The 23,660-nt window shown below is 47.6% G+C and overlaps 1 protein-coding gene across 2 annotated transcripts in view; it reads right to left on the reverse strand.

Moving 5' to 3' along the window:
• The window catches only part of LCT (lactase), a 53,280-nt gene continuing 29,620 nt past the window's right edge, over positions 1-23,660 (reverse strand). For both annotated transcript variants that reach the window (XM_054477882.2, XM_063647423.1), the window contains 10 exons: positions 20,329-21,879; positions 19,012-19,280; positions 16,668-16,958; positions 15,825-16,023; positions 12,506-12,708; positions 9,922-10,031; positions 6,506-6,640; positions 2,519-2,742; positions 1,433-1,660; positions 1-407 (listed from right to left, as the gene is read on the reverse strand). In XM_054477882.2, coding sequence (XP_054333857.1) covers positions 187-407; positions 1,433-1,660; positions 2,519-2,742; positions 6,506-6,640; positions 9,922-10,031; positions 12,506-12,708; positions 15,825-16,023; positions 16,668-16,958; positions 19,012-19,280; positions 20,329-21,879 — 3,431 coding nt within the window. In that variant the 3' untranslated portion in view covers positions 1-186. The remainder of the gene's footprint in view (positions 408-1,432; positions 1,661-2,518; positions 2,743-6,505; positions 6,641-9,921; positions 10,032-12,505; positions 12,709-15,824; positions 16,024-16,667; positions 16,959-19,011; positions 19,281-20,328; positions 21,880-23,660) is intronic.

Raw genomic sequence — 23,660 nt, forward strand, 5'->3', positions numbered from 1 at the left:
TGGAGATATTTCCATTTTAATCAGTAAGTCGAAATCATTCAAGATTAAAGTCATCTCTAACGGTGCAGCAGGACTTTATGGAGAAGTCCAGTATAAGCAGAATCTAAGACCCTAAGGAGTTTGGTGGCCAGCAAAGGTAGATGAAGAAACTAGGCCTGCTTCACAAAACTTGGAGGTCGTAACTCATCAGAATGAAGACACCGGACTCAATTCCTGTTGGCTTCGTTGTGTTTTCCCTTGCTTAGAGCGCTTGCAGTACTTGTATGACAGAAATGCCAAGCCACAGACTCCAAGAAGCACAAGAGAAAAGAGAACGTACAAAGCTGTCTGTGCTTCTGCGGTGCCGAGCATTAGCCCCAGGAACTGCACCTCCTCCTGTCTCACGGGGCTGATGGTGGGTCCAGCATCTAGGAGAGTGTGACACAGGGTGGTTGGTGCTCTGGCGCTGATTTGAGTTCTCAGATCTCTGAGACCCCAGCAGAGGCTGCACAGTACCCCAAATCCGCACAGCCATTGACGGGTTGCCGAGGTGGAGGTACCCATCCCCTTTCACTGTGTGTCAGGAGCCTCTGAGTGAAGTTAAGCGGTTGTATTTTTTAAACATCTCTGTCAGCAATTAGAATACAGGTTGAATATCCCTTATCCGACATGCTTGCTTGGGATCAGAAGTGTTTCAGATTTGGGATTTTGTAAGATTTTGGAATATTTGCATATACATAATGAGATATTTTGGGGATGGGACCCAGGTCTGAATATGAAATTCATGTATGTTTTATAACCAGTTTATCCACATGGTGTGAAGGTAATTCTGTACAGTATGTTAAATAATTGTGTGCATGAAACAAAGCTTTAACTGTGTTTTGACTGCGACCTGTCACATGGGGTCCGGTGTTGAATTTTCCATTTGTGTTGTCATGCCAGTGCTCAAAAAGTTTCAGATTATGGAGTATTTTGGATTTTGAATTTTCAGATGAAGGAATTTCAGCCTGTATAATTGAAACTGGATAACTGTCATTTACATTTGTGTAGTGATTTATACTCTTATATTTAACAAATATGGGGCACCCACATGGTGCAGGCATTGTACTTTCATGGTCCCTTTATTTGATCCTTGTAACTGCCCAGAAGCATGTGCCTGGTTTCTTATCTGTGAGTGCACAGCAAGTTAGTGGTAGGGCTGGAAGAAGAGTCTAGACCTGCTTATTCCCAGACCAGGGCTCTGGTTTCTAGGTGTAACATTGACCCTAAGTGTCCTTTGTTCCACCCCAGGAAATGTCTGGAGTCATTCAAAGAAAATAAACATTTGTTGAATGAATGAAGGAGATGGAGCAGCAGAGAGGAGGGTAATAAACTAGAAGAAAACAGACTGAGAGAGGCCCTTCCACCTGCTCCTCACCCTTAGGCTTTATTCCCTCCCAGAGCCACATCTCACCTGGCTGGTGGAGACAAGCGTGAGGCCCTGTAGCGGGGTCAGGGAAGCCATTGCATCGGACCACAGAGGCGTAGAACTTCGCTGATGCTCTGGGGATCCTTGGCAGAGAAGGGTCACTGTAGTTCACAAAATGCAGACCAAATCTCTCTGAAAAGCCTGTGGCCCACTCAAAATTGTCCATCGCACTCCAAACTGTGTATCCTCGAAGGTCCACCTTGTCCTGCACAGCTGCTCAAACACAGAGGACTAGGCATAAGTTTCCTATCTCATAAGGCAGCTTCCTGCCAGGCCTTCGGAAGCCAGGTCTGCCTACTGCTCTCCCCACCGCCCTCACAGATGGCGGTAAGCTTTGGCTTTAGCTCTGTGAGAAAGCTGCCCCTTTCTTTGCATGCAGTGATTGTTAGCGGGTCCTCTGTGGATGGAGATGCAGAGCCACCAGCATCTTTAGAAAGGCTCAGCCCTGAATGGGAGTCGGGAACATAGGTGGACTAATTCCCCTGGGTCATCTACACTTCTATCCATGATCTTGGTCAGTGCCTTAGAATGTTAATGCTTCTCCCTGTAGAAAATAGCCCTTAGATAGAATAGATTTCAGCTGGGTAGGATTTTTCTAATCATTTCCTTTGCTGGTGCATTGCTTGCTCTTTTACTCAGCATTTGTTCCATTCTCTTATCCTCGTGATCCCATCTCAAGTTGTTAGGGCTGAGCCAAGGGCCTCAAACTTTTGCTTGGAGACTAAGAGACCGTACAGGCAACCACACAGCCTACTCCTCCTGGGCCCTACCCAGACCGTTCTCAGGAGGGCACTGCTGTTCCAACATCAGGGAGGATCAAGGGGAGCAAGTGACTCAGGCCAGGAACTAGGGTTTGGTGGTGTCAGGCCACTGGGCTTGCTTGCTGAGCTTAGACATAGGAAGGAAAAAACTCAGAGCGCAGCCCTAAAGCAAAGCTTAATCCCAACAGGAGCAAGAAGCCTTATCGTTCTCTTCTTACTGTGGCCCAAGGACGCTGTATCACACTCCTGCAGATAGCGGATGTTTCCAAAAGGGAAAGGTGCACGCTGGGGAAGGGCGGGCCCGTCATACCTTTGAGGGCCTCGTTGATGTAAGTCCGAAGGTAGTAGATCCTTGCAGTGTCATTGAGGTCTGTTTCTTTCCGCTGGGACACTCCATTCTCTGTGACGTAAATTGGAGGGTCATTGTATTCCTCCTTTAACCAGTTCAGGATCCTCCTGAAGCCAAAAGGTGTCATCTTCAGCCAGGAGGAGCCAGAGTCTGGCCACGAGCGATCAGCGATGGAAGCAACTCCTCTACAAGTTCAAAAACTAAAGATGAGGTCTTGTTTTGTAAATCTCAAGAGGCCCTTTACACGAAACACAAAACAGGACTTAGACCAGGAAAAGCCTTAGGTTTTGTCTAGCCTTAAGAATCATACTAAACCCAGAAGAATCAAATTGCCTCAAATTCTCCTCCTTTCGCTGGTTCTAGCTGCCTGTTCTCTGTGCTGGTATAGCATTGGACAAGCCACTCAGCTCTCGGTCCTTCAATTTCTCTGCTTGTGCAGAGAATGGTCTTGCTCGTGGAGGCCAGCCCTCCACTACTCTGAATAGATGGCTCCTTACACCAGCTATGAAAGGCTGTGGGTGTCCCCAGCTCCAGGCTTCCGATGGACGCCAGTGCTGTGTCTTCAGAGAATGGGCTCCCCCAGGTCACCCATGTCTAGTCAATGCCACATGCAGACCATGGGTGAGGCCTCAGGCACGAATATTTATAGGGGCCCTGCTTTGTGTGAAGACAGGCAGCAGACAGGCTGGCACCTCCTTCAAGTGTCCAGGAGCCCGGCCTCTCTCTTCAGTGATGGACGAGGAGGTGGACAGCTCCTGCCACAGGGGTGCCTGCTGGGGGAGGCCACAGAAGCCTGATCACCTGTAGTCACATATGTCACATAAGGACCAAGCATTTAGACACTTCTTACACTCAGACCTTTCAGGGAAAAAAAAAATGTTAGTTTTATTGGCACCTGGATTTATCTGACTCAGCTGAATTGAATGTGGGCCATTTCATAAGCACTAGTGGAGGTCTTCCCAGGGACAGCCCCAGGGCTTATGAGAGGGAGGGAGAATCAGAAGGAGTAGAGGGGTGTTCTGGAGTCTCCTGAGCCCCCCTTGGTGAGCCTGACTCTGGGGGCTTCAAGATACAGTAGGAGTGGAGGGGCTGGTTTTCAAAGGAAGAACCTGGACACATTCAGAGCTACTGGTGTGGAAAGATGCTTGATGGAAAAGGAACAAAATGAGATTTTCTGAAAATGGCAGATAGGAGACAGGACTTAGGTACAGCTCCCACTTGGATGGACAGAACAGTGTGTGGAGACTCACGTTGTTAACTGTTGCTCCAAGAACTACTGTGGGAACATACCAGAAAAACCAAAAGAATTCACAGACCCTTTGAAAGAAGCAGAATGCTGCTGCAAACTCCATGAGACAGCTGCAAAACTGTGAGTTCCCAAAGTGTGAGAAGGGGAAAGTCTGCCTCCGAACACACATCCTCTCTGAGGACCTGAACATCCAGATCATAGGAGGATTTAACCTTACCTAGAGTGCAAGTGGATTTAGAGAGCCAAGTGAAATGTAAAAGTAGAAGAAGCAGTGGGAAGAGCCCTGTAGCCACTCCCTGTCCCCAGCTTGAGCCCAGGGAAGCCATTCCTGACTTTATCCTACAGGGGTCCTTGCAGAAGGAAGCCAGTGGAATTAGGGAGGGGCAGGATGAAGGAAGCTTCTAGCTCAACTATATTTCAACTAGAAGCATGAATTTTCCTGAGCAGAATCTTGGGGGCAAACAAGAAGTGCAGATAAAAGCACAGAAGCCACAGCCAACAGTGTGGGCAGGTGGGGAGGGGCAAGGCCTGAAAGCCCTGCTTGCTTTCTCAGAGAGAAGGCTTGTAGCCTGGGGTGAGATCTCTGCCCTGTGCACTGTTGGCAGGGCACAGCAGGAGTGAGACTGGCCTTGCTGGCTGCATGGGAGCTGGGTGAGGCTTGTGACTGCCAGCTTTCCCAACTTCCCTAGCAACCTGTATGACACAGCAGAGGAAGCCATAATACCCCTGGGAAAAGAACTCCACTGGCCTGAGAACCAGTCCCCTATTCCCCCACAGTGGCCGCAGCAAGCCTCACCCGAGGAGAGTCTGAGCTCAGACATGCCTAACGCTGCCCCCACCTGATGGTCTTTCTCTACCTTTGCTGGTAGCTGAAGACAAAAGACATAAACTCTTGGGAGCTCTATGGCCCCGCCCATAACCTGAGAAACCCAAATATTTACCCTGGCCAACGTAGGGCAAGCTTATAATCCCCCTTCTACTACTGCAGCTGGTGGCAGTGGAAGGGGAAAGCACCTTGAAAGTGCCACCTTGAAAGTGCCACCTCCTGGCTGGAGACCAACCAACTCACACCATTATAGCAACTCATAACAGAACAACCCTGCTCCAAAGAAGGAGAAAACAACAACTAATTCCGCTGCCTGCAACATCCTGGCTAACCAGAGGTCCTGAGTCTGTCCACATGACAACTTCACTGCTGGTATAACCAGTGTTTGAGAAAACCAGCACACGAAAGAAAACTACAACCAAGGACCCTCACAGAATCCACTTAATTCCCCTGCCACCTCCACTGGAGCAGGTGCTGGTATCCATGGCTGGGAGACCTGAAGACAGATCACATCACAGGACTCTTTGCAGACATTCCTCAGCACCGGTTCAGATCCCATTAGTCCTGCTGAGTGGATAGACCCAGAAGAGCAATGGCAATCACTGCAGTCTGGCTCTCAGGAAGCCCCATCCTTAGGGAAAGGGGGTGAGCACCACATCAAGGGATCACCCTGTGGGACAAAAGAATCTGAAGGGCAACCCTTGAGTTCTAGATCTTTCCACTGAAACAGTCTACCTGAATGAGAAGGAACCAGAAATGTTAATTCTGGTAATATGACAAAACAAGGTTCTGTAAGACCCCCAAAAGGTCACACTAGCTCTCCAGCTATGGATCCAAACCAAGAAGAAATCTCTGAATTGCCAGATAAAGAATTCAGAAGGTTGATTATTAAACTACTCAAGGAGGTACTAGAGAAAGGTGAAAATTAACTTATAGAAATTTAAAAAACAATACAGGATATGGATGAAAAAGTCTCTAGATAAATAGATATCATAAAGAAAAAGACAATCGGCTGGGCGCAGTGGCTCACACCTGTAATCCCAGCACTTTGGGAGGCCAAGGCGAGGGGATCATCTGAGGTCAGGAGATAGAGACCAGCCTGACCAACATGGAGAAACCCTGTCTCTACTAAAAATACAAAATTAGCTGAGACCATTCTGGCCAACATGATGAAACCTCGTCTCTGCTAAAATACAAAAAAAAAAAAAAAAAAAATTCGCCAGGCGTGGAGGTACACGCCTGTAATCCCAGCTACTCGGAGGCTGAGGCAGGGGAATCACTGGAACCCGGGAGGTGGAGGTTGCAGTGAGCCAAGATTGTGCCACTGCACTCCAGCCTGGTGACAGAGCGAGACTCTGTCTCAAAAAAAATAAATAAAATAAAAATAAAAACCGTTACTTAAAAGGTGAACCAAAATCTTTTACTATCTCTACTTCATAAAAGCATTGTTTAAAAAGAGAAAATAAAATTTTACTCTTGTATTATTGTAATATTTATTAATATTAAAGTGAATTTTGATAAAACCTAAACAATTTTTTTTCTTGAAAATCCTTTTTAAAAACCAAGCATTTTTAGAGTTGAGCAGCCTGTGAAAAAGAACACAAAATAAATAAATAAATTTTAAAAATGAAATAAAATAAAAAGCCAAGCACATGTGCCCTAATGGGAGGTGCCCTGGAGACCCTGGCCTTCTCTCCCTCTTGCTTGCTGGAGATTTCCTTGGGATCTGTGGGGTGGCGAGCATCTTGCAAACCCTGGCACATTCGGCGTTGGAGGCCCTGTTTTGAGGCTGGGCAGGCCTCGGAGAGCACAGCCAAGGGCACCTTTCTGCCTTTCCCAGAGACGGCTCCGGGTTCCCTGTTGGTGGACTTACCTGTCTGCATCAAAAGAAGAGATGGCAGTGGCATAGTTGAGGTTGTAGGCAAGGACAGTGGTGTAGTGATTGAACCCAAAAAAGTCATAGGTGCCGTTGATCCTCCTCTTCTCACTCTCTGTAAATTCTGGCAGCCTAGGTGGAAGAAGCCATTGACGGCAGGGTTTTGGGGAAAGCCATGCTTTGAGAAGAGAATGTCATAGGGCTGGGGCTGGGGAGCTCTCTGAACCCCAGGCACTTGGCAGTGAGTAGGGGAAACTGGCAGGGAAGGAGAAGAGGTCCTTCAGGCAGTGCAGGAAGCACCTGCGGCTCCTCCCACCAGATCATAAACCTGGCTTCCCTAGGTCTCTACAAGAGCTTCTGAAGCCTGAAGGACCATACACACACACACACACACACACACACACACGCGCACCCATGCACATACACACACACGCGCACCCATGCACATACACACACACACACACACACACACAGTTTTTAATTTCTTTCAAACATTAACATATGTAAATTCTGATATTTAGCATCTATGACAGATTTCAAAATCAAGAGCATGCCTGAGGTACATACCTGAGACTCTTCCCCTATGTTTGTAAAATTAGATCTTGTATAATTTTTTTGTGTGTGTGATGGCGTCTGGCTCTGTCACCTAGGCTGGAGTGCAGTGGCGCGATCTCAGCTCACTGCAACCTCCGCCTCCTGGGTTCAAGCAATTCTCCTCTTCAGCCTCCCAAGTAGCTGGGACTACAAGTGCCTGCCACGACTCCTGGCTAATTTTTTGTATTTTTGGTAGAGATGGGGTTTCACCATGTTGGCCAGGCTGGTCTTGAACTCCTGACCTCAAGTGATCTGCCCACCTCAGCCTCCCAAAGTGTTGGGATTACAGGCATGAGCCACCGCACCCGGCCCTGTATCTTGTATAATTTGTATTTCCGTTTTCTGCCCTTTCCAAATTTCTCTGCTCCTGTTGGGGTTTGTTTAGGCATGCCTCTTTTCTCCAACTCTAATAATAATAATAGCTTCAAGATCTTCAAAGTAGCAGGGGAAATAATTTGCAAATTGAGTATTTGAGTTTGAATTTCTCAGTTCTCACGATTTCACTGAACTTTGTTTTCTTTCTTTCTTTTTTTTTTTTTTTTTTGCAGACAGGGTCTCTCTCTGTCCTCCTGGGGACACTGCACGCCCCCTGAGGCTGCAGTGCAGTGGTGCAATCGTAGCTCACTGCAACCTCAGTCTCCTGGGCTCAAGCAATCCTCTCACCTCAGCCTCCCAAGTAGTTGGGAATATAGGTGTGCGCCACCATGCCTAGATAATTTTTAAATTTTTTGTAAAGACAAAGTCTCACTATGTTGCCCAGGCTGGTCTTGAACTCCTGGTCTCAAGCAATCCTCCTGCCTCAGCCTCCCAAAGTGCTGGGATTACATGTGAGCCTGGGAACTTTGGCTTCTTAACGTGTAGATGGAACATTTTCCAGCAGTCTGAGTGAAAAGCCTCTCCTGTAGAACTTGACTAATACACTTGTGTGCAGCATGTACAGGTGATCCTGAATGCACGCGCATGCCCACAGGGAGACCTGGTGTTTCTGGTTTAGGTGTGGCCCAGAGATGCCCTGCTGAGGCCTCTGACACTTTCCATCTTGACCTTTCTGCTACCATTAACCTGAGGGATCAAGAACCTTCCTTCCCTGGGGTTTATGGGATGATGGGAGAAAACCAAAGCACAGCCTCCTCATGTCCCTGACGCCTCTGCTCAGAAGCCAGCAATGGCCTGTGGCACCAAAGCCAAGGCCCTGTGCTTGGCTTCCAGGCCCACCACCATGTGGCCTCAGCCCCTTCACTGCAGCTGGGCTGGTCTCCCCACTCTCAGCTCTGGCACCCCACTCATTCTTACCTCTAGGCCTGTCTTCACAACCCTGCCCCTTGGAAGGAATGACCTGTAATCTCCCACATTCTATCCCCTGTCAAGGCCCAGCTCAGCTGATATCCTGCCTTGTCCATGAAATCTCCTGGGTCTACCCAGACTACCCTGATCTCATCTTCTGAGTCTTCTTTGTACTGAAGAGCCTGGGGAATGGGATTCCATGGAGAACTGTCTTTCCAGCTGATCTGTCAGCAGCTTGAGGAGCCGACTGGAATCCTCTCCTTCCGTGGACCCCTCCCCTGGCCCTGGCTTGGGCAAATGGTAGGTGCTCAGCAAAGTTGTGCAGATGGGCCGGGCACTCATCGGTTTTGCTGGAGATCACAGTTCGCAGATCAGACCTTTAGGCACAGCCTGCTCTGGTGGACTTACCCTAACTAGGCCAGGGTGTGCATTGTGAGGTGGGAGCTGGATTTTTTTTTTTTTTTTTTTTTTTTGAGACAGAGTCTTGCTCCGTCGTCCAGGCTGGAGTGCAGTGGCACGATCTCAGCTCACTGCAACCTCTGCCTCCCGAGCTCAAGAGATTCTCTGGCCTCAGCCTCCCAAGTAGCTGGGATTACAGGCCCCCGCCACCACGCCCAGCTAATTTTTGTATTTTTAGTAGAGACAGGGTTTCGCCATGTTGGCCAGGCTGGTCTTGAACTCATGACTTCAAGTGATCCACCCGCCTTGGCCTCCCAAAGTGCTGGGATTACAGGCGTGAGCCACCGCACCCAGCCTGGGAGCTGGATTTTTAATCCTCAGCTGGGATATATGGGGGCATCTAGGGGCAGGACTCAAAGGCTATGTTGGGAATTCACAGCTGATTCCCACCGGCCTTGGAGCGGTGGGCATGTTCCCGTGGGCAGTGACTGCCGCTTCCTGCGCTTCTGCACACCACACCGCTCACCCCACCTGCATGATTCTCAAGCCCCCAGCATGCACCCTGGGGGCAGACAGCTTGGCTGCAAATCTCAGCTCTCTCTCTTAATAGCTGGGTGATCTTGCCCTAATCTTTGCGCCTCACTTTACTCATATTTAAGTAGAAATAAAGATACCAACAGAAGATGGGTAAACGTTGGCTGCTGATGTTGCTACTCCTTCCTTGACAAGAAGGGGCGGGCGGGTAAGGAAGGACGCTTTGGTGCAGACCATCGCCACCTGCTGGCCAAGTGATGCAAAGCACACGCCTGACTCACCCACTGCCACCCACATTCACATGTGCAGTGATGAAATAGGATAGGATGAGCTGGGATTTGTCTGTGGAGTGGCGTAGTGGGGTTGCTCAGAGGTGGATATCCTTGGGACAGATTTCCTGGCTGTTCCACAATATAATAACCATAATAGCAACCCCCCTCTGTCAAGCACATAGCAGTGCCAGGTGCTGGGCTAAGCTTTACATATATGATCACATGTAACTTCCCAGCAAGCAAAGAAGCTCAGTCATGGTAACTTGCCCGAGACATGCCTCTGTGACCCCGACGCCCATGCCCTCACCACTGCGGGCACCAGGCCCTTACCGAGACTTGTTGAGGCCTGCAGCCAAGCTCCTGTCACGGATCCGCGTCTTCATCACCTCATTGTAATCTCCATTCTTGAAAATAGGATGTGCAAACCAGCCTCCCATGAACTGCGGGTGGGGTGGGGGAGACAGTCAGTCCAGGCATTACAGGTGGGCACAGCAAGAGACAGCACCGTCCCCACTCAGAAGTGCCTGGCCTCACAACCTCCCTCCTTTTTCTGGACCTCCAGGTTAAGTTCTCTTCTCTGTGGCTCCTGCCTGTTGCAGCTCCAGTGTCCACAGGTCTCCCAGCTGGGTCTGTGCTTGCTCAGTTGCTGTTGCACTGAGGACAGGGCCACCTCTTCATAGTTACAGCTTGAGGTGACAGGAACTGACCTGGGCACTGGCCCTGGTGCTCAACAAATGCTTCCTGGCTGCCCTTGGATGGGTCCTGCAGAGGAGAAGGGAGAACCCACAAGCCTCCAGGATCCCAGTTCCCTTTCTCACCACTGAGCGGCTGAACTTCCTCATCAAAGTGCCCAAGAAGCAACCAGAACTTTCCGGGGAGGGCTGAGATGCAAGGCTTTCCTGACTTTCTGGGCAAAGCATAACTCTTAATGGGCTTTCACAGCCCCAGAGTGGGGAACTGTTTGACCTATTTTCTCTAACGAGGCCTAGGCCATCCTTATCATGAGGGGAGATACGTGGCACCCAAACACTATGATGTTGGGGGTTTGAGAGCCTTCTTTAGTCTCTCCAAATCCTCTCCTCACCGACTGGCTGCTGCTGGGAATGTGGGGTGAGGGCAGCTTCCACTCATGGTCAGAGATGAGGCATGGAACACACATGCCCTGGTAAAGAGGCTTAAATGCACCCACTCCAAGGTAACACACTAGATATTTTCGTGGAAGCTGATTCTAATAGGAGATGCATCTGTCATAGTCCATAACTGCAGTATCACAGTTCACCAGTAAGTGGCTCAATCTAACGATATGACAGCCTAACGTTTCCTGACGTTTGAAGTTTTGATTTCAGGAAAAAAGGAAATGTTGCTCTAAATCACCAGTTCTGTGAGTCTGAAATGAGGGATACATTAATTTTATTTCAAAACTGTTTCCCCAGCTGGCTAGCAGACCAGAAAATTAAGCTCTTCGTTGCATTTATTAATTTCACTATCTTTGTCAAGTTCTCCTGTGAAGAGTTTGGCAAACCAAGGCCCATGGTGTTTCCCCCGAGAGAGTTATAGTGCCACAGTTAGCAGACTCTTCCACGGAGCCCAAAGTGGGAACCAATCCAGAGAGAAACCCTTGCCTTTCCTTCCTGATGCAAAATGTAGGAGAGAGCACCTTCTATCCCTTTCAGAGACTCTAGGAGGAGCCAGAGGAGCTGTGCCGTGAATGAGGATCATTCTTTTCCTTCTCTCCTCTTGTCAGTCGGGGGTTCAGGTGGAAATAAAGGTAGGCCATGCTGGCACCTGCTTCCTTTTTTTTTTGGAGATGGAGTCTCTCTCCGTTGCTCAGGCTGGAGTGCAATGGTGATGTCAGCTTCTGGGTTCTCCTGCCTCAGCCTCCAGAGTAGCTGGAACTACAGGCATGTGCTACCACGCCTGGGTGATTTTTATATTTTTAGTAGAGATGGGGTCTCACCATGTTGGCCAGGCTGGTCTAGAACTCCTGATCTCAGGTTATCAGCCTGCCTTAGCCTCCCAAAGTGCTGGGATTACAGGCGTGAGCCGCCATGCCCAGTTGGCTTCCTGCTAATGTCTCTACTTCCTTGGTGAAATTCCATGACCAAAAGATACTATTCTTAAACTCACTGAGTTGGCAAATTAGGGGCACTAATGAGTTTCACAGAATCTAAAGCCCCCAATTTAAGAAATGCTTAGGCTGGAGCAAATCAAATTAGATGGCAACACCTAAAGGTGACGTGTGACATTGCAGCCCAGCTCTGTTAGCTACTATAGTCAAACCAGAGAGACTGAAGAGATGGAAATTTCTCTCTAGGAGTTAACTTCAAACCAATGTTACAGAAAGAATTACCTGTACAAATGATTTTTAAAAACTTAAAGACAACTTAACCCCATAGACTTTATCACTTTCATCACAGCAAACTTATGAGGCGGGCAGGGCATCTCCAGTTCAAAGATGAGAAAACTAAGGTACGAAAAAGTTAGATGATTTTCCCAAGCTCACAAAATCAGGCAATAGAAAAACTAGGCTTAGATCCTAATAATTCTTCTTTTTTAGGGGTTAGGGATGGTCTCCCTCTGTCACCTGGAGTTTAATGGTGCCAAAATCATGGCTCACTGCAACCTTGAACTCCTGGACTCAAGCTCCCACCTTAGCCTCCTGAGCAGCTGGGACTATAGGTGTGTGCCACCATGCCCTAATAATTTTTTTTCTTCACAGACAAGGTCTTTCTATGTTGCCCAGGCTGGTCTCAAACTCCTAGCCTCAAGCAATCCTCCTGCCTCAGACTTCCAAAGTGCTGGGATTACAGACATGAGCCACCACACCCTAAATCTTTGATTCACAATCTGTTTCCATTAGGCTGGAAGGAAAGATGGACAAGAGTAAGAATAAGCGCCCAGAGGAAAAACAGACCTGAACATATCTCCTGGCTGCCTCCACATCCTCCTGGTTAGAGGGATCTCTGGGTTCAGCCCAGTCACTGCTGATGGTGATGGAAATCACGCCACCTTGACTGGCGCGGTACACATCGTTGTACAGATGCCAGACCTCAGCATGAGCCTTTATTAGGTTGTGGCCAACAATGTAGGGGGCAGTGCCAGGCCTATTGGAGATTCCTGGAAACATACACATGGACGTCAACAGAGAATGGATAGAACGGATGTGACTGAGATTGTTAGTCCCTGCCTGCAGATGTCCCCTCTGTGTTTGGGAGAAGGGGTGTAGATTCTGGCACTAGGAAAACTGGAATTCAAACCCTGGCTCTCCCTCTTATTACCTGGCTGTGTAACTTTGGGTGAGTAATTCAGCCTTTCAGTTTCCTCCTTGGTGAAATGGGCAGCAGAGAGTGCTTGTGAGAGGGAAATGAAACAGTGTATGAAACCCACCCACAGCAGCACTGTGTCTGGAAGAGGGAAGGCCACTTGATAAATGTTGGCTTCTGTTCCCCTCCTCCAGAAGAGTGGCTCGTATGTCTCAGGCAAAATACCCATAATAGAGATACCTATCGCAGAATCGAAAGCCCCCAATTGAAGAAATGCTTAAGCTGGAGCAAATCAAATCAGATGGTGGCACCTAAAGGTGAAGTGTGACATTGCAGCCCAGCTCTGTTAGCTACTATAGTCAAACTAGAGAGGCTAAAGAGATGGAATTTCTTTCTATTGAGTTAGCTTCAAACCAATGTTACATTCAGAAAGGACTATATGTACAAATGATTTTTTAAAACTTAAAAGACAACCCAGGCCAGGCAGGGTGGCTCACACCCATAATCCCAGCACTTTGGGAGGCTGAGGCAGGTGGATCACCTGAGGTCAGGAGTTCAAGACCAACTTGCCCAATATGGTGAAACCCGTCTCTACTAAAAATACAAAAAATTAGCCAGCTGTGGTGGCAGGCGCCTGTAATCCCAGCTACTCAGGAGGCTGAGGCAGGAGAATCACTCAAACCCGGGAGGTGGAGACTGCAGTGAGCCGAGGGGTTCAAACAATTCTCCTGTCTCAGCCTCCTGAGTAGCTGGGACTACAGGCACATGCCACCACTCCTGGTTAACTTTTGTATTTTTAGTAGAGACGGAGTTTCACCATATTGATCAAGCTGGTCTTGAACTCCTGACCTCAGGTGATCCACCTGTCTTGGCCTCCCAAAGTGCTGGGACTACAGGCGTGAGATACCATACTCGGCCTATTATTATTTTTGAGACAGGGTCATGCACTGTCATCCAGGCTGGAGTGCAGTGGTGCCATGAGCATGGCTCACTGCAGCCTTGAACTCCTGGGCTCAAATGAACTGACAGGAGTTAATAATCTGGAGCTGCTTGGGGACCCACTGTGATCATTAGGGTTGGAGAATGTAGCTAATGCAAGCAGCTGACACGGAGATACCCTGACAGTGAATGCTGCAAGAGAGGCGCCTCTCATGTGTTGAAGGAGTGTAAACCAAACAGGCGACCTAGGACCAATGGAGATGCCTCTGATAACGATTTGAGGCACATCTCCTGGTGGCTCTTTCCAGCTGTTACACAGTGTTCTGAGGAATCACATGGATGAACACAAATTTACTCTCATTAACTCAGAACTAGAGAAAAGGGAAACTGGATGGTTCTCAAGGCACAAAAATAGGTCCACAATTTCTTATTCAAAACCTTAAGGGATAGCGCAATCTTACTTTTGGGTATTTATCCAAAGGAAAGTAAGTCAGTATACCAAATTGATACCTTGACCTCTGTGTTTATTGCATCACTATTACAATGGCCAAGATATGGAATCAACCTAAGTGTCCATCAACAGATGAATGGATAAAGAAAATGTGGCATCTATATAGGATGGAATACTATACAGCCATAAAGAAGGATGAATCTTGTCATTCGTGACAACATCGCTGGAACTGGAGGTCATTATGTAAAGTGAAATAAGTCAGGCACAGAAAGGCAAATACTGCATGTTCTTACTCACATGTGGAAGCTAAAAAGATGAGCTCCTAGCAGCAGAGAATAGAATTGTGATTATTAGAGGATGGGAAGGCTAGTGGGGAGGAAGGATAGGGAGAGGTTGGTTAATGGATACAAAGTTAAGCTAGATAAGAAGATGAAGTTCTAGTGATGTGTGGCACTGTAGAGTGAATATAGTTAACAATAATTTAGGCTGGGTGCAGTGGCTCACACCTGTAATCCCAGCACTTTGGGAGGCTGAGGCGGGCAGATTACCTGAGGTCAGGAGTTCGAGACCAGCCTGGCCAACATGATGAAACCCCATTTCTACTAAAAATACAAAAATTAGCTGGGCATGGTGACACATGCCTGTAATCCCAGCTACTTGGGAGGCTGAGGCAGGAGAATTGCTTGAGCCCAGGAGGTAGAGGTTGCAGTGAGCTGATATCATACCACTGCACTCCAGCCTGGCCAACAGACCAAGACTCTGTCTCAAAAAAATAAAAAATGAATAAAAAATAATGATACAAAATAATTTAGTGTATATTTGCAAAAAGCTAGAAAAGAGGACTCTGAATTTTCCCAACACAAAGAAATGATGAATGTTTGAGGTGATGAATATACTAATTATTCCGATTTCATCATCACACATTGTATACATGTATCAAAATATATTTTGTACTCCATACATATGTACAATTATTGCATGTCAACCAAAGTTAAAAGAAAAAAAATCTTTTAGGGTCAGATGTGTTTTGGAATTAAATGTTTCCTTTGAGAAAAGTACCTATCAGCCCCACGGGCCGCGGACAGCTCTCCACAGTCAAGCACACTGATATCCCTGCAGCAGAACTTAGGAATGTTCGCTCAGTGTTATAAAGACCATGAGCAGCCTCCTGTTGGTCTGAATCAGGTTTCACTACTATTAAATGAGCTCAGGTCAGCCAAACCAATCGTCAGAAACTTTGGGGTTTGGGAATTGTGGAAACAGACTGTAGACCTGTACAGCCTGACAAACTGTCCTCCCCCACATCAATGTGCCCACATCTCTGATCTCAGAGAGCTTCCCACCTGAGGCCGATCAGAGTCACAGAGCAAAGAAACGAACCCACCTTGAGGAACTGAGATGTGAAATTCATGTTTAGCAATGCAATGCCAGGAGGGAAACCTCTACAGCCCTGAGCAAGAGGCAGGGTTTCTGCCATGGGGCTTTCTTGGCTGCCTCGTCCTGTGCCATCCGGATTTCAACTCTTGATGTGCTAAGAATGCCATGATCCAAAGAGCTAATGAGCCAGGGCTGGGACTTACCTGGAGCTGCTGTTCCGTAGCCATAGCCCTGGTAAGCAATGACAAAGGGCTCATTCAGCGTGATCCAAAACTTCACCTTGTCTCCCAGCCTCTGGAAGAGCACATCTGCATACTCCTTAAACCGCTGCACGATGGTCTCATTCTCCCAGCCTCCTACATCTTGGAGCGCCTGCGGTAGGTCCCAGTGGTAAATGGTCACCTGGGAAGAAGCCAGATCAGCTGTTGCATCAATCGTGCTTTCCATGGGAAGCCCTAGGTTAGATGTGCCAGCATCAATATCTGCTGCTAATCCTGAGAGTGACTTATGAGACAAAAAGGCTCAAAGATTTTTTTCTTTTTCTTTTAGGAAAGGGGTAAATTGCTTTCAGGGAGAACTAGATGGCTGAGGTCAAGGCTGGGAAGGAAACTCTTTTATGCTTTTTGAATTCTGCACCATATGAATTTACTGACAATTAAAAAGTTAAATTTGAGGTCGGGCATGGTGGCTCATACCTATAATCTCAGCACTTTGGGAGGCCGAGGCGGGTGGATCACTTGAGGCCAGGAGTTTGAGACCAGACTGGCCAACACAGTGAAACCCCATCTCTACTAAAAATACAAAAATTAGCCGGGCATGGTGGTGCGTGCCTATAAGCCCAGCTACTCTGGAGGCTGAGAAACGAGATTCGCCACTGCACTCCAGCCTGGGTGACAGAGCAAGACTACATCTCAAAAACAACAACAACAACAACACCAACAGCTAAATTTGAAACTAGCATTTTGTTTACATGAAAAATGTGCTCCCCCAGCCCCGCTGGTTCCTGCATGTCGACCTTCCCGAGGCCTTGCCAGGACCCACCATACCTGGGGCTGGATGCTGGCGGCCAGCAGTGCGTCGATGAGCCTCACGTAGTAGTTCAGGCCCGCTTCACTGATGTACCTGTTGGTTCCATCAGGGAGGATGCGAGACCAGGAGATGGAAAAACGGTAGTGGGACACGCCCAGGTTCTGCAGGGTGACCAGATCCTCAGCAATCTTGTGATAACTGTCGCAGGCCACGTCTCCAATGGCATCATCCTCAACCCTCAGTGGTGTGTGAGAAAACATGTCCCAAATGCTGAGTCCTTTGCCATCTGCTCTCCATGCGCCTTCAATCTCAAGATGATAAGACACGGTCTAATTAGGTCATTCAGTCAAGCACTCACAGGTTCCTTTCTGCCACTGGGTGAGTCTCAAGTCAGGAGACTTACTCTTTTGTGATAATGCTTAGCTTAAAACAAGCACATTTGTCCAGGTGTGGTGGCTCACACCGGCAACCCCGGTGCTATGCGAGGATAGCTCGAGCCTAGGAGCTCAAAACCAGCCTGGGCAACATGGCAAAACCCCATCTCTATAAAAAAATCAAAAAATTAGCCAAGTGGGGTTACCTCCTCTGGGAGCCTGCTCTGGCCCCTACTCAGTCTCAGAACTCCCCTGGCTTTCTCTATGCATGTGGCAGGCCCACTCTTGCTCAGAGACAGGCGCAGGCAGAAGATGGAAAGCAGGAACCACCACTAACTGCCAGGCAAGTCATTCTTGCCTTTTCCATTTTTCTTGGGCAAAATAAAACCATCCTATTTTCTGTATGAGTAAGCCTCATTTTGGCATGAATACAGTAGCGGTGTGATGTTGTTAGGACATCAGAATAAGCTCAGGCCCATGCTGAGAGCCAATGTGAGCAAACTGCCTGCTTGGAGGAATCTAGCTGAGGGATAAAGGGGTCCAACAGGGACTCGTCATAGTCATGGGCTGTAGAACAGTGTTTTGGTCAATGATGGACCTGATATATGATGGTGGTCCCATAAGATTATAATGGAGCTGAAACAATCCTATTGCCTAGTGCTTTGCAGCCATCGTAACGTTGTACAGCACTGCATTATTCATGTTTGTGGCAGTGCTCATGTCAATAAATCTACCGTATGGCCAGCAGTATAAAAGTATAGCACATGCAGGCTGGGTGCTGTGGCTCAGACCTGTAATTCCACCACTTTGGGAGGCTGAGGGAGGAGGATCACTTGAGGCCAGGAGTTCAGACTAGTCCTAGCAACATAGCAAGACCCCCGTCTCTACAAAAAAAATTAAAAATAAAAAATTCATTGGGTGTGGTGGCATGTGCATGTAATCCCAGCTAATGGGGAGGCTGAGTGATCCTCCTGCCTCAGCCTCCCGAGTAGCTGGGACTACAGGAGCACACCACCACACTTGGCTAATTTTTTTGATTTTTTTATAGAGATAGGGTTTTGCCATGTTTTGCCCAGGCTGGTTTTGAACTCCTGGTCTCGAGTGATCCTCCCATAGCACTGGGATTGCAGGCGTGAGCCACCACACCTGGACCAATGTGCTTGTTTTAAGCTAAGCATTATCACAAAAGAGTAAAAAAGTTTAAAAAATTAAAAAGTTAATAAAGTAAAAATGTTACAGTAAGCTAAGGTTAATGTGGTATTGAAGAAAGAAAAACATTTAAAAAATAAATTTAGTGTAGCTTAAGTGTGCGGTGTTCATAAAATCCACAGTAGTGTACAGTAATGCCTAGGGCTTCCCATTCACTCACCCCTCACCCATTGACTCACCCAGAGCAACTTCCAGTCCCGCAGGCTCCATTCACAGCTTTTATGCCATATTTTCACTGTGCCTTTCTACATTTAGATACATTTAGATACACAAATACCACTGTGTTACAACTGCCTACAGCATTCAGTACAGTAACAGGCTGTACAGGTTTGTAGCCTAGGAGCACTAGGCTATACCGTGTAGCCTAGGTGTGTAGTAGGCTACACTATCTAGGTGTGTGTAAGTGCACTCTGTGTGATGTTCACACAACTGTGAACTCACCTAACATCACATCTCTCAGAGCAAATCCCTGTTGTGAGCGATGCATGACTGTATTTGTGTGTCTTTGCCCAAGTACTTCTGCCCAGGCTCCCCCTGCTCCATCTGGCCCTGCAAGCACCCATCTCAGGACGGTGAGCCTCACCATGCTGGTCTGGGTAAATTTGGGGCTGTGAGGAAGCCAGGCTGTCCGGAAGAGGACCTCCCAGACCCCATGCTGCCCCTCCATGGGTCTGCTGGAATCTCCTGTTCATGCATCTGCCCTTCCCAGCACTGAGCCCAGAGCCTGGCACAGGGCAGGTGTGTAGTCACTGGTGTCCCACCACCCTGAACTCCTCACCTGATATGCAGCAGAAGCTGCACTCCAGATGAAGCCCTCAGGAAACCGTCCGTACAGAAACTCATCCTCCCTGGCCAGTGGCATGCCGTTGTTGGTAATGACCTCTGTGTAGTACCTGGCGGAGGCTCTTGCTGTGCGAGGCCTGTTCGTGTTGTTGAAATCAACATGGTACAGTCCAAACTTGACCGTGTAGCCATTCAGCCACTCAAAGTTGTCCATCAGAGACCAGGCGACATACCCTCGAAGGTCTACACCATCGAGCCTGTAGGCTGGGAACATCCCAAAGGGAGCAGAGGAGAGCTTGACACCAGGAGTCAGGACCTCCATGCAGCCAACCCAGTGCCAGCTCCTCAATTCAAGGTTGTGGTCCTAAAAGTGACATATGCCCTGAGAGACCAACAGATCATCTGTCGATCTTACTTTTCTGCCAGTACCTATGACCCCACAGCAAGCATTAATGACTGATCATCTCCAAATCAAATTCTTCTCTTGGGGTAAAGAAATATGCCCCAAATTCAAGATCCTCAGCCCACTTAGGAAGTTAAGCCCAATGCATCTGTAGTCCTAGCTACTGGGGAGGCTGAGGCAATAGAATTGCTTGAACTCGGGAGGTAGAGGTTGCAGTGAGCCGAGATCACACCATTGCACGCCAGCCTGGGCAACGGAGTGAGACTCTGTCTCCTCTGTCTCAAAAAAAAAAAAAAAATCAATGAAACAAAAAGATGATTTTTAGGCTGGGCACAGTGGCTCACGCCTGTAATCCTAACACTTTGGGAGGCAGAGGCAGGTGGATCACTTGAGGTCAGGAGTTTGAAACCAGCCTGGCCAACATGGTGAAACCCCATCTCTACCAAAAATACAAAAAAATTAGCCGGGCATGGTGGCCACTGCACTCCAGCCTGGGTAACAGAGCAAGACTCCGTCTCAAAAAAAAAAAAAAAAAGGAAGTTTGAATTTACACAACTTTCTTGTTCTGGGGTGCATGGGATAAGCTCTATGAAGGCAGAAATTTGTGTTTTGTTCATTGCTGTATTCCCAGCACCTAAAATAGAACTTGCTCAGTAATGAATGAATGGACCCATGACAATATGAATATTCTGCTAGGGACCCTGTGTGTGTTGTGTTTGTGTTTTTCCTCTGCAGAGACAACCATAGCCTTTTTTCTCCCAGCTTCCCCAAACGGATAAAGAATTATGGAGTTGGGACCTAAGAGAGAGACCTGTTGATGGTTCATAAATTATCTTGGCAAAACATTTCAGGCATATGACCCAGGGAATGTTGGAAGGTTTCTTTAAGGGGAACTGAACCCTCACACACCTTTCAAAGCCTCATTGATGTAGGTTTTGTAGTAAAATATCCTATCAGTATCCTCCGTGTTCGGATTGGTCAGCCCCACTCCGTTTTCGGTGATGTAAATGGGGATGTCACCATACTCTTCCTTGATCCAGTTCAGCAGCCTTCGCGTCCCCCAGGGCACAGCTCTGTTCATTGCCGTGGAAGGCCACGAAGGGTCCTCCTCCTCGGCCATCTCCCGGTCGTCTTCGTAGGAGGGTGGGTTTAGCCTGGGTGTTTTGTGCTGCACGATTCTGGAGTAGTACGTGTTGAGGCAGAAGACGTCGGCTGTTGCCCTGATGAACCTCTTCTCTTCCTCAGTGAAGCTTGGCAGGCGGGAGGTGGCTAAGTGCTGCAGTTCACTCCTGTTCCCCACTTTCCACTTCATGGTGTCAGGATAGTCTCCATTTCTAAAAATGGGGTGAGCAAACCAGCCCAGGGAGAACTGCAGCATTCGGTCAGCGGCTTCCACATCTCTGGGGACCCCTGGTGACTTGGGCTCTGCCCAGTGTGTACTGAGGCTCAGCGAGATGACCCCCTTCTGCTCCTGCCTGTATTTCTCATCGTACGTGTGATAGACTCTGGCATGGGCTTTGATGACGGCGTGGGCTATCCTATATGGTGCCCAGCCTGGGTCCTTCACCCCTGGGGGAAATTCCCCTGAGCCATAACCCAGCCATGCCAGGTACATGGGCTCATTAAAAGTCATCCAAAACTTGACTCTGTCACCAAAGGTCTGGAAACAAAAGTCTGCGTAGCTGTCAAACAAGTCAATCAAGGCAGGATTCTCCCAGCCTCCGATATCCTGGAGGGCCTGGGGCAGGTCCCAATGGAACAATGTCACCATGGGAAAGATGTTGCTTGCCACCAAGCCATTGATCAGCCTGTTGTAATAATCAACCCCATGACTGTTGATAGAGCTGTTTCTCCCAGTTGGGAAAATCCGAGACCAGGAGATAGAGAAGCGGTAGGCCTTCACCTTCAAAGCTCGGAGCATATTCAGATCGGCATCCAGCTGGTGATAGCTGTCACAGGCGATGTCTCCAGTGGCATTGTCTTTCACATTGCTCCCTGGTGTGTGGGTAAAGTTATCCCAGATGCTGGGGCCTTTGCCATCGGCATCCCACCCGCCTTCAATCTGATAAGCGGAAGAGGACACGCCCCACAGAAAGTCATCCCGAAACGTCCCGTGGTAGAACAAATCTCTTTCGAACTTGGGTTGGCTGGAGAACTTTTCCCAAACGATTTTAGCCTTGGAGGGCACCTGAGATGGAAAAGTGAAGGCTCTGACTTTGGAGGGGAGGTTTGCTGTATTAGGTGGCAGCAGTCTTTTTGCCCCCTTGGTGAGGAAACCGTTCTTTTCTATGATGTTAGTGAAAAAGTAGGCAGATTTCCTGGGAGTCCTTGACTTGCTGCTGTCGCTGAAGTTGACGTGGTGCAGGCCAAACCGCTGGCTGTAACCAGAAGGGCCTTCGAAGCCATCAATGAGGGAACGAGCAATGTAGGAACGAACATCCACGGAGTCTTTCTTGATAGCTGTGAAGAAAAATAAAAATTAGATTTATTTATTTATGGATTTATTTAATTGAGATGGGGTCTCACTGTGTTGCCCAGGCTGGTCTCAAACTCCTGGACTCAAGTGATCCTCTCAAGTAGCTGGGACTGACTACAGGAGTGAGCTAGTGCACCACTATTTTATTTATCTTTTAAAGACTAGTCAGTGCAGTAGTGAGAAGGGGGAGAAGGGTATTAGAAGCTGTTTGATCTGTAACTGGTTGTGAACAGTCAACTGAGATAAGTTATAACCTTGGACCAGCAAGGACTGGTTTTCAATAAAATAGTTTTTATTGAAAAATTAGAAGTATAGTCTCTGTTACTAATGTTGCTTTTAAAAAGTGTTCCTTTTGACATGAAAGTTTTGGGGGTGAGTTGGGTTACCCCCCAAATGTTCACCCTTTTTCCTCCTCAGAATGGATAAAAGGAAAATCCACAAGATCCTCACAAAATATCAGGCCACTTTTGTGGCCATAAATCTCAAACCAAAGGAGCATCTCCATCTTCAAATAAATAGTGGAGGGGATGTGTCCCATGTGTTACCACCAGGATGTCTTGGTTTTATATAAAATATATAAATCAATCTTTTAACAATATGCTTTTGCTTTACCTTGTTTATGTTTAGTAATATTGACATTAAGTGACAACATATTTCATATTTTAAAAAAGAAATAAAGCAGCCTGGGCAACATGGCCAGACTCTGTCTCTATTAAAAAAAAAAAAAAAAAAAAAAGGCGGCCGGGTGCGGTGGTTCACGCCTGTAATCCCAACACTTTGGGAGGCCAAGGCGGGTGGATCACGAGGTCAGGAGATCGAGACCATCCTGGCTAACACAGTGAAACCCTGTCTCTACTAAAAATACAAAAAAATTAGCCGGGTGTGGTGGCGGGCGTCTGTAGTCCCAACTACTCAGGAGGCTGAGACAGGAGAATGGCATGAACCCGGGAGGCGGAGCTTGCAGTGAGTCGAGATCGCGCCACTGCACTCTGGCCTGGGTGACAGAGCGAGACTCCATCTCAAAAAAAAAAAAAAAAAAGAAAGAAAATTAGCCTGGCATGGTGGTGTGCACCTGCAGTCCCAGCCACTTGGGAGGCTGAGGTGGGAGGATCGCTTGAGCCCAGGAGGTCAAGGCTGCAGTGAGCCAAGATCAGGCCAGTGTACTCCAGCATGGGCATCAGAGCAAGACCCTTTTTAAAAAAATTAAAATTAAAATAAAGAAATAAATAAAGCCTAAAACATGTATTCCCTGGTACAGTGCATTCAATGGTGGCCCCCAAAAGATATGTCTAAATTCTAACCTGTGGTACCAGTGAATATAACCTTATTTGGAAAAAGGATCTTTGCAGATGTAATTAAGTTAATAAGCTCAAGATAAGAACATCCTGGGTTAACTGAGGACTGACCTGTGAGATGAAACATATTTGCTATACCTTTCCAATTGGAATAAAAAGACATATGAAATAGTATGTTAGGTAAGAATGAGACCGTAGATGTGGATCAACTGGATCAAAATCAATGACATAGAATGCAGATTTTATAGCCAATTAGAGGAAATGAAGACCAGTGTGGCTGGAGCAATGAGGGAAGAGTTAATGGGTTGGAGTCTGGAGGATCACTAGAGCCTAGGAGTTTGAGGCTGAAGTGAGCTATGAACATGCCACTCTATTCCAGCCTATGTGACAAAGCAAGACCCCAATTCTAAAAAAAAAAAAAAAAAAAAAAAAAGATGATGAGGCTTGATGACTGCATAGGACTCAGATGG

Source organism: Pongo pygmaeus, chromosome 11 (genome assembly GCF_028885625.2).
Source record: "Pongo pygmaeus isolate AG05252 chromosome 11, NHGRI_mPonPyg2-v2.0_pri, whole genome shotgun sequence".
Taxonomy (NCBI): domain Eukaryota; kingdom Metazoa; phylum Chordata; class Mammalia; order Primates; family Hominidae; genus Pongo; species Pongo pygmaeus.